The sequence below is a fragment of the Mustela lutreola genome, chromosome 10 (genome assembly GCF_030435805.1).
Source record: "Mustela lutreola isolate mMusLut2 chromosome 10, mMusLut2.pri, whole genome shotgun sequence".
Taxonomy (NCBI): Eukaryota; Metazoa; Chordata; class Mammalia; order Carnivora; family Mustelidae; genus Mustela; species Mustela lutreola.
The window spans coordinates 53719621-53737728 of record NC_081299.1 but is presented as its reverse complement, the minus strand read 5'-3'; the positions used below and the strand labels follow the sequence as shown (position 1 = coordinate 53737728).

Sequence of the window (18108 nt, the reverse complement as noted above, 5' to 3'; positions counted from 1 at the left end):
TTTGGACTGAAAATGAATATGTCAAAAAATCACAGAGAGTCAGCAGAAGATGGTTTAAAAGTAGGATGAGACAGACTTTGGTCTGAGCCCTTCTATGACCATGGACAAGTACATTAACCTCTTTGCCTTTTAGTCTCTTCATCTGTAAAAATACTTTCAGTATTTACTTCCTGGCATTGTGGTGAGGAATAAATTATAGAGTGTCTGAAAGTGCTTAGCTCTCAACAAAGATTGGTTATTGTAATTAAAAAGGGCTGCATTCTGAAGAATTCCTAATATTTTACAGCAAATTAGATTTCCACAAACTGAAAATTTAAACCTCCAATAAAAAAAAAGGAATTGAAATAAAGTCGAATGAGCAAACCAACTGGTCCAAAGACAGTTAAAATAACTACTCCATGACATAAGATATGGTATGAGGTAAACTCTTTGTGACTGTTAGGACTTATCTGCCTTACATCATACTGAAAATCTGTTTAAGACTTCCAGAAAAGAAGAACTAATACCAATTTGTTGAAAACAGTGATGGTGAAAGATATGATCACAGACTCTTAAATTACTATTCCTTTTAAATTAAAGCTTCAAATGAAAACACGTACTATGGGACATGTGGAATGAAGACAAAGACGCAAAACAAATGCACATCGTATCTTTTATAAGAATGCTGGTTACATCACAACAAAAATTCCCGCTATGCAGCCACAAATAAAGAATCTGTGTATAAGAAGCTCAACTCATACAATGTAAACATATTGAAAAAAATAAATGCAAAATAAGGAATACCATGGACACATCAGACTGAAAAATTAATGCAACTAAATGAAGAGCTACTGAAAATGTGATTCAATTCATAAGACATGTACATATGGTTGAACTTCTGAATTTTACAATTTTTAAACCACTAGAATGAATTCAAATTTATTGCCTGAAATAACAATTTCCCCAACTGTTCTTCATAATGGCAAATATACTCCATATAAAAGCATAATTCATTAGCATAGTTTTAAACTCTTAAAGGAAACATATTGGTGATTATAACTATAAAAGAATAAATATACCAAACACTAAATATAATAAAAATGGAATCGACTTATATAGATATTAAAATACTGCATAATGACAGATACCATATTAACACAACCTCTTCTGTTATTCTATGAACATAATGTATGAAAACTCCCTATGCCTTTCCTCTTTCTGATATAAATCTATCATTAGATTTATGATTTCCTTCAAACATTTACTTGCTCATTTTGTTTTTTCCTAAACTTACTACTATATATGTCTTGAATTACTTAAAATTCAAATGAACCTAGAAATTAAGATCACCAAATAAAGGCACTACATGCTGTCAATATGAAAAGAAAAAATACACACCAATAGCTAATAGCACACAAACTCACATATGCTCCTCGGATGATGTCTTTGGGATACTACATGCTCTCTAAAACTTTATAATCAGTATCTAACTACTGATACTGAATAATGTCCGTGTCTTCAAATGCGTTCTGATGGAAGATTTCACTAATAATTAATAAGAAGTCACATACTCATATATTATTGATGTATATTTTATCAATGGGTCATAAACCTATATTAAAAGTATGTTCATTAAAAAATTATTTCAATCACTATATGCATCTAATTTTTCAAGAGTTTAGAATGGTCTGGGAACATATTAAATATGTAGTCAGCTGGTAGGAATGAAAGAATATCCTTTCATAATCTCACACTTAGATTTTACATTCCAGAGATATCAATTAAAAGTCAATGAAGGGGGAAAAAGGACCCATTCTTCCATATTTTTAGTGTTGTTTTCAAAGCCAAATAAAACTATGAATGAAATCTAAATGTAAGGGATCAATATATTTCCTAAATTTGAATATTATTTAGGTTTATCAAACAGAAGGTTTGGCTCATTTTGAATGTGAGCAACATAACACACTTAGTATGCTGATATCGTAGAAATAACAAGGGCATTTTTTCAGGAAGAAGATCCCTGTCTTTGCCATGAACTATTTGTAAAAGCTCCCTTTTTGCATCACTGTGTACCTCTCTGCCTGCCAGAAGCTTTGGGTAGTTCGGTATAAATAAATTGAATGTAGGCAAGAATTTCACGAAGAGGCTGAATTGGAGACTGATGTGTTTTCTCATCTGGTCAGTCTGACCAGGATATGTCAGGTCATCCTGATATGAACTGTAACTTCCACTGGCCTCTGACCAGCACACACCCTAACTTCTGGCTTTCCCTGAACTGAAATCAAAGTTAGTGCCTAAGTCATTTGCAAGACTACTGAAGATGGGAATTTCCAGATTGACCCAAATTAGACAGACATAAAAACTACAAGACAGTTGAAAGAACACACACATGGGCTGTTTATAAGCTCAGGTGTCTATAAAATATAAAATGGAAAATTTGGGACATAAAAATATAAACTAGATAGTTTCACTTTATCTTGTAATTAGATTCACTGTGTTTGCAAAGTTATGTGTCAGAAGCTACAGTTTTCTCCTAGTTAGGCATTGCCTACTACCTGCCTGATATTGAATAGATATGTGGTTAGAACAGTCATAGCTTTTAATGTTTTATGACCACACAAATGATAAATCAAAAGTCAGATACCATGAATATTACTTTTTAAACTTTAAGTGACCCAAAAAGTAATCATACATTCAAATTGAATTGGACTCAGTCCTATTTCTTGACCCCAAATTTACCCTTCTATTTAAAGTTCTATATCAACACCATCCACCATACTTTAGTTCAGAATAGTTCAACCAAATATTTTTTAGATTTGTCTCCCCTTCTTCAAAATGTAAAAATCTTCTAATACTCTACAGAATGTTGGGAAGGTGGTACATTGGATTCATCTGTAGTGATCATGATTAGACTTCAAAGAATGTCCGTTCTCTGTTTAGATAAAATAAAACAAAATAAGAAAGCAAAATAAAAAAATCACTCACAAAGCAAAAGATGAAAGATTTCAAAAACATTTTCTGTCAGGCATGGCTTCTGGACTATGAATTCTTCTGTTACACTCGACTAATACATCTTTTTAGAGAAGAGTAAACTTTTGAATTGAGGTTGTCTCTTCTATTTTTGTAAAGCACGCCTTAACATCATGCTCTAGGAATAGTCTTGGTGACCCCAGACAAGGAAAAACTATAGAAGAATAACAGAATAAGGAGAAAAAAACCCAAAGAGCTAGAAAAATAAAAAGGAGGATATTGGGAGCAACAGAAGTATTGGAGAGAAGTATTGAAATGTGAAAGAGTAAAAGAGTAGAACAGTAAAAGCAAACATTTAAAAATTAAGAGAGAGAAGAGCTCAAACAGTGAAGAAGACAATGACAGATCGTTACTATGATTTTTCTAATCTAGAAAAAAAAATCTAAGAAACCATCTGGTCCATGTGCTTCCGTGTTTTAAAAACAAAGCAAGTAGGGCTTAGGGTTGCAGAGCTAATTAGAGCAGAGTGAGGACCTGGAGACTCAGTTCTTTAACTTTTTCCAGCCCAACCATCTTTCTATAAAACCATGGAAGGATGAAAAGACATCCTAAATGCAAACTGGTAGGAAAACATGTTCTTGGTTTTGCTTTTAGTACTGCTGTGTAGATTTCAGCTGACTAATACTCTCTTCTGTTTCTTAAGAACCCACAGGCATATCATAAATATTAAGAATACAAAAATAAGCAAAACGGAAGTCCTAATTTAGGGGAGTGAGATACACACTGGAAAGCCCAATAATGTACTTCTTCTTTTCTTTTTTTTTTTGATTCTATTTATTTATTTGACGGGCAGAGATCACAAGTAGGCTGAGGAGGCAGGCAGAGAGAGAGGAGGAAGCAGGCTCCCTGCTGAGCAGAAAGTCTGATGCGGGGCTCAATCCCAGGACTCCGGGGACTCCGGGATCATGACCTGAGCTGAAGGCAGAGGCTTTAACCCACTGAGCCACCCAGGCGCCCCCAATAATGCACTTCTAAAGAACTTCCCACTCAAAACTGCACCAATTCTACCCACTTCTGCAAGACCATTCAAGCATTTTCAGGGGTGTTCTGCCCCAGATCTGTGAGACAGGTGTTCTTGGAACCTGCAGGTTGCTGAGCTGCTTTGGAGGCATAGAGAAGACTGTGGAATCATGGACAGTCTTTAAATCACATGGCAAAAATCCATTTGGTTTTAGCTTTCACACTCCTAAGGTAGGTTATTAACTGGAGTGTGCTCTTGTGAAAGTGGACATCGACACAGAAAACAAAGAAGCAGTGTTAGACCACCCCCCCATCCAAAAAAATTACAGATGATTTAGACTTAGAGGAAGAAAATAACAGATTAAGCAAAAAATACTAAAGAAAAAAGTAAAAAATCAAATTGGTGGCAGGGTTTTAAACACCGTGAAATTTGAATTAGAAGAAAAAGAAGTCTATTGCATCATTACATTTTCCTACAAGAATTCAGCCCTTTTAAAAAAAAAAATTCTGATTTCTGTATTTATTTTTCTTTTCTTTTTTTTTTTTTTTTTTTAATGATTCTGAGTTTTAAAGTATCAAGAGGAAGGGTGTAGAGGGGTATTCTGGTTCAAGATGGCAGGTTGAACATGTTGTTCTCTCATCTCTGAAGAGACTCTATTAGAATGAAAGTACACAAGTAACAAATGTGCATCCACAACACAGAAGATGACCTGAGAAGACAAGAGGGAATAAGATTCTGAATGCTGGGGTGGCTCAGTCCTTAGGCATCTGCCTTCAGCTCAGGTCATGATCCCAGGGTCCTCAGATCAAGTCCCCCATCAGACATCCTGCTCTGCGGGAAGCCTGCTTTTCCCTCTCCTACTCCCCCTGCTTGTGTTCCTATTCTCACTGTCTCTCTCTCTGTCAAATAAATACATAAAATCTTTAAAAAAAAAAAAGAAAAGAAAAAAGATTCTGAATGCATGTCTAGGAGATGGAAAACAACTGGAAGAATGTAAACCAAAGAGGATTAGCAAAGGAAGCTACGAACCAAAGTACTTCTAGAGTGGGCTGTGGCTGAAGAGAAAGCCTGTTTGCACAGCTGAATACAGCAGACATGGTGAGGGAAGAAATGGCAAGTGAGAACACAGGAAGATATGAGACCTGAGACTGAAAACCAGAAATGGAGCTCTTCCATTACTCTGCTATACACAGAAAATCCTTCATATTAGAACTACCTTCCACACCCAAATTGAGGTTTTGTTTTCAAAATCAACTAAGGACCTATCCTGGGAGATACCAAGCAGCTATGAAGTTATTAGTGCCTGTGAGTACATTTTTCCTCATCTAGCCAGAGCCCTATCTATACAACCAAGCAATAATTCCTGCCTATAGGCACTGGGCTCCCAGTCAGCTCACCTACTGTTTTATTCTAAAACATTAAAGGAAAACAAAGAATTACTAGATATTTGGGGAAAGTCGGAGATAAAAAAAAAAGCCAAGATAAACAAAAAGAAAACATAATTCTAGTACAAAGAAAACTCAGAGAATAAGAAAAAAGAGAATTTTTTAAATTATGATCCTTTAATTCGTATTTCTGGTAAGATTTAAGAAAATGTTGTATGCATAAAGCCAGAACGAAATATTCTGGGGAAAAAAAAAACCTTGCAAATTTACAAATATATCAGTAAATTAAAGTGTAACAGAAGCATTAAAATAGGATATGGCAAAGTCTCAAATATAAAACAAAAAACAAAAAAGAACACAGAGATAAGACATACAGAAGACCATGCTGAAGATTTAACATCTAACCAACACAAATTCTAGAAATAGAGAACAAAAGAAACAGGAGGAGAGGAAATCAGAAGAGAAATAACATAACTTCTTGGATATGATCAGAGTCATGGAATTGAAATTGTCTTCAAATGGTGACCGAGTTAAATGAAAAAGAACATCCCTAGACCCACCACTGAAATTTTAGAACACTGAAAATGGGGAGAATATTTGGTGGATGCCTGGGTGGCTCAGTTGGTTAAGTGTCTGCCTTCAGCTCAGGTCATGACCTGGGGTCCTGGGATCAGTCTGACACTGGGCTCCTTGCTCAGCGGGAAGTCTGCTTCTCTCTTCTCCCACTGTCCCTCCCCGCTGCTCATGCGCGCTCTCTCTCTCTCTCACTCAAATAAATAAATAAATAAATACTTCTTTAAAATGGAGAGAATATCTTAAATGCAAGAAAATTGTAAGCAACCAGTAAGGAACAAAAATCAGAATGGCATCTGGCTTCTTGGAAGCAAAACTGGTGCTAGGTGATGAGGCAGAAATCGTTTCAAAGTTCAACTGGAAAGACTTGTCCAACCTAGAAACTGACATTCCACCAAACCAGCAATCAATGAAGGCACCATAAGAAGAATTTCAGGCATGCAGAGACTCTGACCTCACACAAAAGCTTTCTGAGGAGGTTATGTAAGGATGTAGTTCATCAAGAAAGAAGAGGAAAAAAAATTTAGGAAGCAGTAGTCACTAGAAACTGGTTAAGGAAAATCCGGAGTGATGGCTTATAGAAATTTTTAAAAAGGCCCCCATCCGGAAGGTTTCCTGGGCAGAGCACGCTGGGAGAAGGTATCCAGTGAAGAAGCTTATGTAATAGCAGCACAAAAGACTTTTAAAGAAGCAATTAGAAACTCTAGAAAAAGCAACAACGACAACCCATAAGAACTAAAAATTAAGCCAACTAAAATTTGGCTCAATTTTGATCAAGAGGTGAAATATTTCTAATATCTTTTAAAAAAAATAGATTCTCCTGTGACATTCAAACTCCCAAGAGCTTCACCACTCTATTACTTGTTCTGCAACTAATACATATTCATAGCAGTGTAAATGCAGTTTGTTGACTTTCTGTTTTTAAACAAATATAGCACAAACATGCTATCAATCCTGACTTAACACACAGAGGTATATTTACAGATTGGAAAGTGGAGGGGGAAATGGAGGGAAAGGCAAGAGCACTAATGTCTTTATTTTATTTTTAAAAAGCGGGAGGGAAGGGAGCTCCAAGAAGTAGTCTATTGGATGGAAATAAATGCAATCTAAGAAGATTTTTCTGAGGTTGCAGAGTAATTACTGAAAAAATTGACAAAAGTGACAAAACAGTATGTGGCAGGACTGTGGGGAAAGGAGAAGAGCAGGAAAAGTTAAGTGTACGAGTAAATCTTCATTATTGCCAGAAATCAATATATGATGACTACATTTCATAGTGGCATAAACATATTATTTTTAGAAATATAAAGATGACCTCCCAGAGAAATTAAAAGCAAACCAGTTTAAAGTAGTGGCATTTGCAGAGCAAGACTAAGGGTAGCTAAGGGTAGAGGAGGACACTATATTTCGCAATAAATCTTCCATACTATTTCACCAGTGAACCATGCACACTGGTCATCTGGTAATGCAAAAACTTACTTTTTAAAATAATGGGACCAATATAGCTCCAGAGAACACAGAGACATATACGATCCTGATTCCTGCAGCATTATTTGTGATAAATAGAAAAAAGCTTTTAAACAGCTTAAATATCTATCAGTAGGGGGATAGACATATTAATTGTGATATATTTATAGGATGGACTACCATAGGCCAGTCCACATGGGCAAACTATGTTAACTGTATCCACATGGAGAGATCTCAGAAAACAATGCTGAGAACAAAAATAACTTTTGAATAATGATGGAAGTCAGGTTCACATTCATTATAACGTGTTTTTGTTTTTGTTCACAGGTCATAGCTGCACATATGCAGGTGTAGGGAATATAAAAGCACACACTGGAAAAATACACACTATATTCTTGAAAGCGGGTGCCCCTGAAAAGGGAAGGAGGCACTGAAACTACTGAGGGGAACAAGCAGGATGAACTTGAACTGAAATTTTATTTTAAAACTATGAGGTAGATATGCATTTAGAATCATTATAAACCAAAGAGAAAGAGAATGAGAATGACAGCTCAAAAAGTGGAAGAGATTAATTTTAGGGACCATTTAAGAAATCAGTTGGATGTCAAAGGAATTACAAGTATAGGGTTATTTTCACAAAAACCAAAGTTCGAAATAATCTGAATTTGGAGGATAATTAAGGGAAATGCTTTATGTAAAAAATTATCTCCTTTAAAAATACTGAAAATATATTTTTAAAATATTTTATTTATTTGACAGAGAGATAGAGAGAGAGCATAAGCAAGCAGAGTGGCAGGCAGAGGGAGAGACAAGCAGGCTCCCTGCTGAGTAGAGAGCCCAGTGAGGGGCTTGATCCCAGGACCCTGGGATCATGACCTGAGCTGAAGTCAGAGGCTTAACCCACCAAGACACCCTGCACCCGCACTGTAAATATTTTTAACAGTGATGGGCTGTCATGGTCCATTTGCTTTGCAATACACTATGGGTTATTTTGTTTGTTTGCTATTCCCTTTTGTTTTAGAATTGGATATATCACCCTTTCCTCACCTATTCATCATTTGATGGACATTTGGCTTGTTTCCACATCTTGGCTACTATGAACAAAGCTGCTATGAACACTCATGTATAAATCGCCACATAATATGTGATTTCATTTCTATTGGATATATACCCAGCAGTGGAATTGTTGGGTCATATGGTAATTCTATATTGAACTACTGAAGAACTGTAAGGCCATATTTCTAAAGGGCTGCCTCATTTTACGTTCCCACTGGCAGCGTCTGAGTTCTAATTTCTCCACGTTCTCACCAACACTTATTATCTGTCTTTTTGATTATAGCCATCCTCACCAGTGTAAAGTGGTATCTTGTGTTTTGGGGTTTATTTCCCTAATAGCTGATGATGTTGAGCATATATTCATTAGTGCTTATTGGCTATTTATATAGCTTCCTTGCAGAAACGTCTATCCAGATTTCTTACTCATTTGATAAATTTTGTTAAAGTATACATAACAAAATTTAATCTTTCAACTGTTTTTAAGTATATGATTTCATAGCATAAGCTACATAAAGAAATATATCACTAAGATAGGACTGATAGCAAGGGTGGCAGTTTGAGTCTGATGGACCTGGGTTTAACCGAAGTTTTTACAAGGACAGGATAGATGATCAAGACAAGCCACTGAACCACTCTGAGACTCAGTTTGGTCATCAGAAAATAGAAGACTATGATAAAGAAAATAAATGAATATAAAAGCAAAGAGTCAATAGTAAATTTGCCTTACCTGGTTTAGAAATACAGCATGAATTACACAACACTACTTTTCTCTTAAAAAGTATATTTTTAGTTATTTAGGAGATTAAAGTAGAAGATGAGATCTTTTTAAGTTATTGCATTTTAGACGGTTTGATTTTTATCATTAGTAAAAATCTTTGAAATTATATTCTTATATTATTTCTCTTCTTATATTCTTCTTCACTTTTCAAATATTCCTATTATATTCCCCAAACTGATTTATTTCTAGACTATGTCACCTGTGTACCTGTTAAGCTCTAGAAATATACTAGACATCTTGAGGACTGGTTATGCTCAAAACATTATCCTGTAAGACTATGAAGTCAAATATTGGCAGGGGGGTAAGAAATAAAGATAAGGATATCCACACCCACTGCAAGGATCTTAAAAATTCTTCACACTTCTTCACTTTACTAGAACATGGGAAAATTGAGTGAGATTTCAGTCTCCTTGTGTTTAACGTCTGTCACATGATCTGCTGCAACACTATGCTCATCTTCAGCGCATGCGTGTGAGACAGCCGGAGAGCACCGTCTACCACAAACGCTCACTGATCCAACCTCTATCCACCAAGTGGTTCCTTTGAGCTGGCCATCTTCTGGAAAGTGGAGAGACCATTTAGTGCAGGCTCAGACTTCCTTTGCGGAGGTGGGCCTGATCATTTCCCTGCCCCAGTAAATATTTAGAAACCACTTTCATGGTGGTGCAAAGGGGAGATTTGAAGAGCTTCACATGTTGAAGAGTATTTTAGCTTCTCTTAAAGAGGCAAGAAGATGGTTATTTCCAGCACTTATGTATACTTGGATGGTGAAGCTTTAAATTTTTTGTTTACATAGATACCTAGTTTTTGTGGCCAAAAAAAATGCTCATTTTAAAATAAAGAGCTCCTCATATATAAGAAAAATCTCCTCCTTACCCTGTCTTTTAATCTTCCTATTTTCAGTTTATGAATGTGCTGTGGTCCTTCCTACCTCAGGTCTTTGTGTTTGAAGGCGGCTTTGCCTGGGCTCTCCCCACTCCACCACAAAACCTAGCTAATGACTAATCATCTTCTAGAGCTTAGCTCAGTTGTTGCTTTCCTATCTTCACCGCTCATCCCCACCCATCCCACACACTAAGCTCAGCACACTGGATCTTTTTTTTTTTTTTCCACAACATGTAGCTTATAATTATTAGTTGGTTACATATGCCATATGCATATTGTTATTTCCATTATCATTGATTAGTGCTTATTTCCCTGCTTGACCGTCCGCTCCAGGAGTTTGTTTTTCTGATCAGTACAACCTGAAGGTACAGCACAGTAACTAGCACAGGACAGTATTCAATAAATAGGCTGTGAATGAATGGGTGAAACAAATAAACGAATTTTAAAATGAATATTTTAGAGATGGTAAAGAAGACAATTCTTTCTATTCCACTTTCTACTCAAGCCACTCCTCTATAACCTTACTGTCTTATTTCCCAGATAGTAAGGAAAATCTCTGAAAAATTTGTTTCCCAAGATCCTAGTCACATCCTAGACTTACATGTAAATACTTACTATGTGCTATTGAATGAATGAATGAACGACAGATAAATATATATGGCTGAAATATCATTATAGCTACAATAAATGTTACTGTGTGAATTCATAATGGAAGAGAGAAGAGAGGAATAAATATTTTACTAATTGAAAAAAATCATGAGCTCTGTCTAATGGAAGGAGACTCCGTGGCATACAGCGCCTGATGCCATAGCTGAGAGCTGTGTGGTGTGGGGCTGGTTGGACTCAAAACAAAGCGAAGTTTCTATAAAGAGAATGATCATCTTGGCTGTCTCATCTGAAGATAAGACTGTGTCGTTTCTGCTGAAAGATCACAATTTAACCGCTTGCACTGTTATAGCTACAATATCATATATTCACTCATTTGTTTACTGATAAACTGGAGAGCAGTGTTTTTCTTGCTGCAAGTCACAGGCCAGTAGTAAGTGAAATCAATGTAGTGGGTTGCAACCAGTAATTTTTAAAAGAAAATCGAATTTTGAAAATAAAGAGCACTACATATACTGAAATCCTTTCAGTTTTGCATATCTATATCTATGCATGTACTAGGCTACAAGGTAAAATGTATTGTGGGTCATGGTCAAATTAAAAAAAATTGAAAGCCACTACTTTAGAGAAGAATGAGTAATGGAACGAACAGGCTCCACAGTCAGACAAATTGGCAAGCCACGCCTGGTTCTAAAACAAGATACCTAACCACTATAAGCCTCAGGTTTTTTCCTTCTATAAAATGAAAATAATGATAATTATCTCAGAGTGTCATTGAAAGAATAATAATTTGAAACATCTAAAAATGTAAAATAATGACAATAAATAGTTATTGAGGCTTTACTACGCTACAAGTACCATCTTCTTTAATCCCCAAAACAAACCTTATGATGCAAGTTCCATTAAACCTCATTTTATAGGAAAGGAAGCTGAGATACTGAGGACTGAAGCAAAAATCTTAAAGTATCTCAGTGATTTGCACATATATGAATGGACATGATCATGAATTACCAGCACGGCTTTAATTAATTCTGACTTTAATACTTCCCATGCAGTAGAAGTTCAACAAATATTTGTGAGGAGTAAGACCTACCCTGGGAACTCAGAAAGCTCTTCACAATACATTGAAAAGTAAAATGCTCTGGGAACTTAGAGGGAGAGAAATCTTCTGAACTACTTTAGTTAAAGGAAAATTTGTAGAAAAGGGACTAGAGTGAAGTCTTCACCAATGTGGTAGGCTCTGTAGAAGTAAAGGGAAGAGCAAAGGCATGATCAAGGCCCAGGGACAGAAGAAATAGGATGCACAGGTTGGTAACAGATTACAGAGAGAGGTCACTGAGTACTAGCTTAAAGGGACTGAACTTTATCTCGCAGCTAAAAGGAAACCACTGAAAACTTTTAACAGTGACTAATGATAAAGATGAAATTGTTAAGACTGCTTAAAACTTCCATATGATTACTGTTTAAAACATTGTGTAGATATTTTGACATGAAAATTGAATTCTATTTTCTCAATTTTCTGGGTGGAAACCCAACCTTGCTTCAGGGGAAATTATAAGAATTAACAAAACATTAGTTAAACTCTACAGTTTTCTGGGGAATTCTATTATAAGATATATGTACAAATTATTTTATTATAGCTAATTTATAAAGTACTTCAGCTTGAAAAAAAACCATGTGCTTAAATGTAAGCTTTAGTAGGACACAACTGCTCTTTTTTCAGATTGCAGTGTTTAAGGACAGGATTATTTATATAGTTTTTAATTGATTTAAATAATTATGAATATAATTACAGGGATTAAAAATATTGTATTGATTCCAGCCTTTACCTAAAGACAATCAATTTACACCAAAAAAGTATATCTAAATATCTGTTCTCCATCAGATTTAACCCTTAATATTCTAATATTTATTGTATTATATACTAAAAATCAGAAGATATATATTATATATATATATGTATATATATACCTATGTATTTAATTTTCATATGATGAACTACCTACAAAATTTTGTTTTCATCCTAATTTCACATCTCTGCATCCTGCTATTCTTGAAAACACATAATGGATTAAACAGAACTCATATTTAAATGAATTGAATAAAATAAGATTTAAACCTTATCCTTAAACTATTTTAAACTTTAAAAATGTTGGATGCTATATAAGGCATACAGCATCTAAAGCACAATCTTACATATTTTGGGTTAAAAAAATTGAAAAAGGGACCTTCTGAAAATTAAGTCCTTGTGCCCAGGAACAGTTCTTGGGGTTTGGAACATCTTCCCAAAGCAGCTTTTTCATTCTATAAAGGAGAAACAAAAAACATTCATATCAAAAATGTTCACAGTTAATGAATGCACAAATTAGAAATTAATCTACCAGATCAGCTACTTCTCAGTAGAATCTGATTCATTTTCACACACTACCCCATGAAGATTTCCACCAATGTTCTATCTAGATTAAAGTTAATAATCACTAGAATAATAAAAATAACCAACACTTACTGAAAGCTCTTTGCCAGGCACTGTGCTAAACACTTGGAGTGGATTTTTCTTGGAGAAACAATATATGAAAAGTGGCCATCGGGGTGCCTGGATGGCTCAGTTAGCTAAGCATCCAACTCCTGATTTTGGATCAAGTCACAATCTCAGGACCATGAAATTGAGCCAAACATCGAGCTCCACGCTGGGCATGGAGCCTACTTAAGATTCCTTCCTTCTCCCTCTGCCCCTCCCTGCCCTTCTCAAAAAGGAAAAGTAGGGGCCATCAGTTGAGTTTCAGAAACAATTCCACTTGCTATGGCCCCATGGGCTCACCTGACTGAAAGATACATTCAGATTCTAAAATCTCCCATCCCTCTTTTTTGCTATAAGACAAAAGTTTCTGTAGAGATTTGACATGTGGGAAATAATTTCATAGGTCTGGGCCTCTCAGCACACAGTGATATGGCACCCTAGAACCACCAGAAATTCAAGGCCATTTGCAAACTAGACAGACTGGAAAGCCACACAGTGCTGATTTTTAAAAACTGGAGTGCTTCCTAATCATAAATGAACTGGCCACTCCAGGTAAATCTTCACCACTAAAAGTCCTCAACCCAAATTATACAGCTCTAAAAGCCATGGTTGCCCTCTCTGAGGACATACTGCCTCAGATTTCCTGTTATAAGCTTGTTATTTTCTGAATGTATTTACATTTAAAACATGAATCTCGTCCATGATGTTTGTGTTGTACTAGCAAAACAAAATGTGGTTTCCTGAAAACAGTCCTTTTCTTTTTAGGCCATCTTAACTGTATACTGAATACCACATAAACATATTTAGGATACTATAGTGTTTCTGATTTGGGTTTTAAATCAAGGTTTAGATATGTTCAAGAGCTTTGGCCATAACGATTCGTAAGCCCACGTACAATACCTTTGGTGTGATATTAACAGTGTTCCAAGCAGTAAGATTGAAGAGGAAATAATTATTGGCACAATTACATATAGACCTGCATCATGCTGGTGTTTTTCAATATCATCTGAAAAGAAATAGAATTCACATGATTCAGAAGGTTGAGGAAGTAAAAACATCTTTCTGTACCAAAAATTACAGCATACTTTTTTCTGATTTCATCATAAATATGTACTACCGTTAAAGATATAAACATAAAAAAGAAGCTAAAAGTATAGTTATGACCACATTAATGAAATATTTTTTGTACAGAATTATGTTTTTAGTGAGTTAACAAAACACCTTTTCAAAATTATTTTCTGCCAATTCCATGTGATCACTTTAGGTTATATGAGTCAAAGTGCCAATTAAAGTTGTTCTTATGACTCTCTGTCTCAGTATCTGCTTCTAGAGAATTCAACATTCATTACCTGCCAATCTCTACTTTGTTCAGTCCACACACATTTACCTTGCTCTTCTTGAGTCACCAAGCATGCTCAGTCTTCAGAACTTTTGCACTTGCTATTCCTTTGTCTAAAATGCTCTTCTCTTTTGTACTTGCATGGCTTGAACTAAAAAGACCAATTCTGACCATCCTAACAAAAGCACCACATTTTAACTCTATCATTTCATCTTACATTTATTTTGCTTCATGGCACTTTTTAAAAGCTATTATTAAATTAGTCCTTTTATTAATTATTAACAAGTGTCACTCTTACATTATGTTTTATTGATTTGGGATTTTTTTTGAGTGCAAGTAATTTTTTAAAGTTTTTATTTAAATTCTAGTTCATTAACATATAGTGTAATATTGGTTTCAGGAGTAGAATTTAGTGATTTATCACTTAAATATAACACCCAGTGCTCATCACAACAAGAATGGCACTTATTTATATCTGTCATTATATTATACATGATTTGTTTACTTTCACTTCCATTAGAGCATGAGGGTTAAGCTCCTTAAGGACGGAGACAGATGTTTATTGCTGTATCCCCAGTTCTTGTTCCCAGCACGTACGAATCAAATAATAAATAAATTGGTTCTTATAATCATCTTAATGCTAAAACTAGGAAATATATTTCTCTCTTGAAACTTCATTATTAGGTTGCTTGGACTTGAAGACAATTTGAGCCATAATAGCAAAATCAAAATGTTGATACTCCAAGTATGGTAAAGTGAATTAGAAATTTAAATAAATTCAAATTTAAATTTATTTCTATAACTACTTTTCCAGTTTTATTTTTAGAGGAAAAGTGTTTCCTTTAAAAGATTAATTAAAATTTAAAGGCCTGGGTACCTGGGTGGCTCAGTTGGTTAAGGGTCTGCCTTCAGCTCAGGTTGTGATCCTAGGGTCCTGGGTCTCTCTACTAAGCAGAAAGACTGCTTCTCCCTCTCCCTCTGTCTGCTACTCTGTCTACCTGTGCTCTGTCTCTCTCTCTCTCTGTCAAATAAATAAAATAAAAATCTTTAAAAAAATTTAAAGGTTCATAAGTATATACCCCCAAACATATTGTTTAGGGTAAATGCATTTATATAAATTGTATAGAAAATTAATATTTTTCTAATTAGTCTTTCTGATTATATATTTTATTGCACTGATGCATATTTTCCTTTATTTTGTTTCCATTAACTTTTTATCCAGTTTGAGATGGAAAATGTTAATTTCTAATTCAAGAATACCATGCTTGATTATTCTTCTTAAACCACCAAGGGTCCATGTACCCCTCCTGCAATCACTCCCTGACACATCTATGTAAGATTCTAGACTCTTCCATGACCCATTAGAAAGAAAATAATCAGATGCTAACTGAGTAGGAAAACACACATTGTATAAAAAGAAACCAAAGGAAAATTCTTACCTTGGGGGAAACTATTAATTATCTTCGGTTTCCCTACTCCTTCCATAAATACTGGGTAAAGACTAAATTGATATTTCTCAATGGGGATAAAATGATCTGAGGAGAAAAATATATTAAAGGTCATTCTTACTGAATTAACACTAACAAGTGAAACCTATATAAAAAAATTTTAGGTGACTCTCTTATTTTTCCAAACATAGAAATAAATTGTTATTTATGGATTGAAACTGATGATTAAGGGAGTTTCAAAAACCACCTAAGCATTCCAAATTCTCCTAGTAATAACAATTTTCAAATGCTTTTTGAAAATATTACCCAAAGACACAAGACTATAATTTTCAAGGGCATGTTCTAATGATAGCCAGTTTGTTCAAGCTCATGGTGTATGAACTTATACTTTCCCTTTCCAGGACAATATGTCTTACCGCCTCTCCCACATCCCCAAAGCCAGGAATATTCCCCTTTCATGGGCACTTAACTTCCTTATTTTCCCCATTCAAGGCAGCTGTGACACTAAAAAGTCTTATGAAATGCAAAGCAGTGGGGGTGGGGACCAGGAGTCCCCTTGCTTATCCAAGGATCCCCCTGTCAGGGGGACAACCATCTGTATAGCAAAGTTCAAAATGAATCGATCAGTGATGTATCATTTTTATAAATGTTAATAACATACAAGTATTCCACAAGGGATAAGTCTTGTTGAGGCCTAGATTATATATTTACATGGTTTTAAGAAAAGCACAGAGAATAACCATCTGGACAATAATGGTAATGAACTGAATTAGTTCTCTATCAATCATTTCTATTTGCCCTGATGCTAAATTCTAGGGTCTTTGGAATGAAACAGAAGTACAAGTCTCTGGAGTGATATTGTATAATAATAGGGTCATGGCAATTGTTAGCTTCCCTACTAAAACCTTACTCAGACTTGGAGATATTGTACTGTACACGATTACTTTGTACTTTAATCACATCCTGGGGAAACTGGTCTACTTTGGGAGTTTATACTGCCTACATCACTTAGTCCTACATTTGTAGACCTTCAGCCTGGCATTCCCACTCACTGCTAGTAGCATTATATGTTGGTACACAGATTAGGGAAAACAATTTGGTGGCAGATATCAAAGGCCATTAAAAAACAGTCCTAGGGAAAAAAAAATGCAAAGCTGGAAGCAACAAAAAGTGTTCTCAAATAAATAAATGGTTTAAGTAGACTTGGGAATAAAATGCTATATGATCACTAAAAATCATGGTTAAAAGGACTGGGGAGAAAACAGAAATGTGCTTGTGATATATCAAAGGAACAAACCAGAAGAAAAGCAATAGGTGACATGATTATGACTGTAAAATATTTAGAAAGGATCAAATGAAACAGAACTGAATGTTTGTGATAAAATGATAGGATTATATGTGGTAAGATGGTAGTATCATTTACATTTTTTTGAAGTTTTCATTAACTGGCTATCTTATTTAAATTAATAATCACTCTCATGCTAATCTGTAAGAAAAACTTATTAAAGCACACCAAACTTACCGTGGATATAATACTTTTTAACTGATGGAGGGATCCTAAGCCATTTAACTTCACTGTCTTCATTAAGAATTTTCCACTCAGTAACAAAATACATCAGAGAGTAGTCACTAGGTAATAGCGTCCAGGAGAGAAGCACACAACTGCTGTTTAAAGGATAAGCACTGAGCGACTGAACAGAATTTACTGAGGGGAAAAGAAGGAAATTTGTTTTTAAATTCAAAACTAATAAAAAAATTCCCCTAACACTTTCAGGGCCATATGACCTATTGGAGAAAGGGAGATATTAGAGAAGGCTCACATTTATATAGATAAATATAATACAATTTTTTTATTTTATTCATTTTTTTAACATATAATGTATTATTTGCCTCAGGGGTACAGGTCTGTGAATCACCAGGTTTACACACTTCACAGCACTCACCATAGCACATACCCTCCCCAATGTCCATAACCCAGCTACACTATCCCTATCCCCCACCCCCAGCAACCCTCAATTTGTTTGCTGAGATTAAAAGTCTCTTATGACCTGTACCCCTGAGGCTAATAACATATGTTAATAACAAT

The 18108-nt window shown here is 35.1% G+C and overlaps 1 protein-coding gene across 11 annotated transcripts in view; it reads right to left on the bottom strand.

Moving 5' to 3' along the window:
• Positions 1–18108, bottom strand: part of LEPR (leptin receptor) — a 116491-nt gene that overhangs the window by 6840 nt on the left and 91543 nt on the right. For 10 of the 11 annotated variants that reach the window (XM_059137532.1, XM_059137529.1, XM_059137530.1 and 7 more), the window contains 4 exons: positions 17545–17727; positions 16014–16109; positions 14136–14241; positions 12946–13021 (listed from right to left, as the gene is read on the bottom strand). In XM_059137532.1, the coding sequence (XP_058993515.1) occupies positions 12946–13021; positions 14136–14241; positions 16014–16109; positions 17545–17727 (461 nt within the window). Of the gene's footprint in view, positions 1–638; positions 2912–12945; positions 13022–14135; positions 14242–16013; positions 16110–17544; positions 17728–18108 lie in introns of those variants that run through there. The other variant, XM_059137534.1, reaches the window with a different exon arrangement.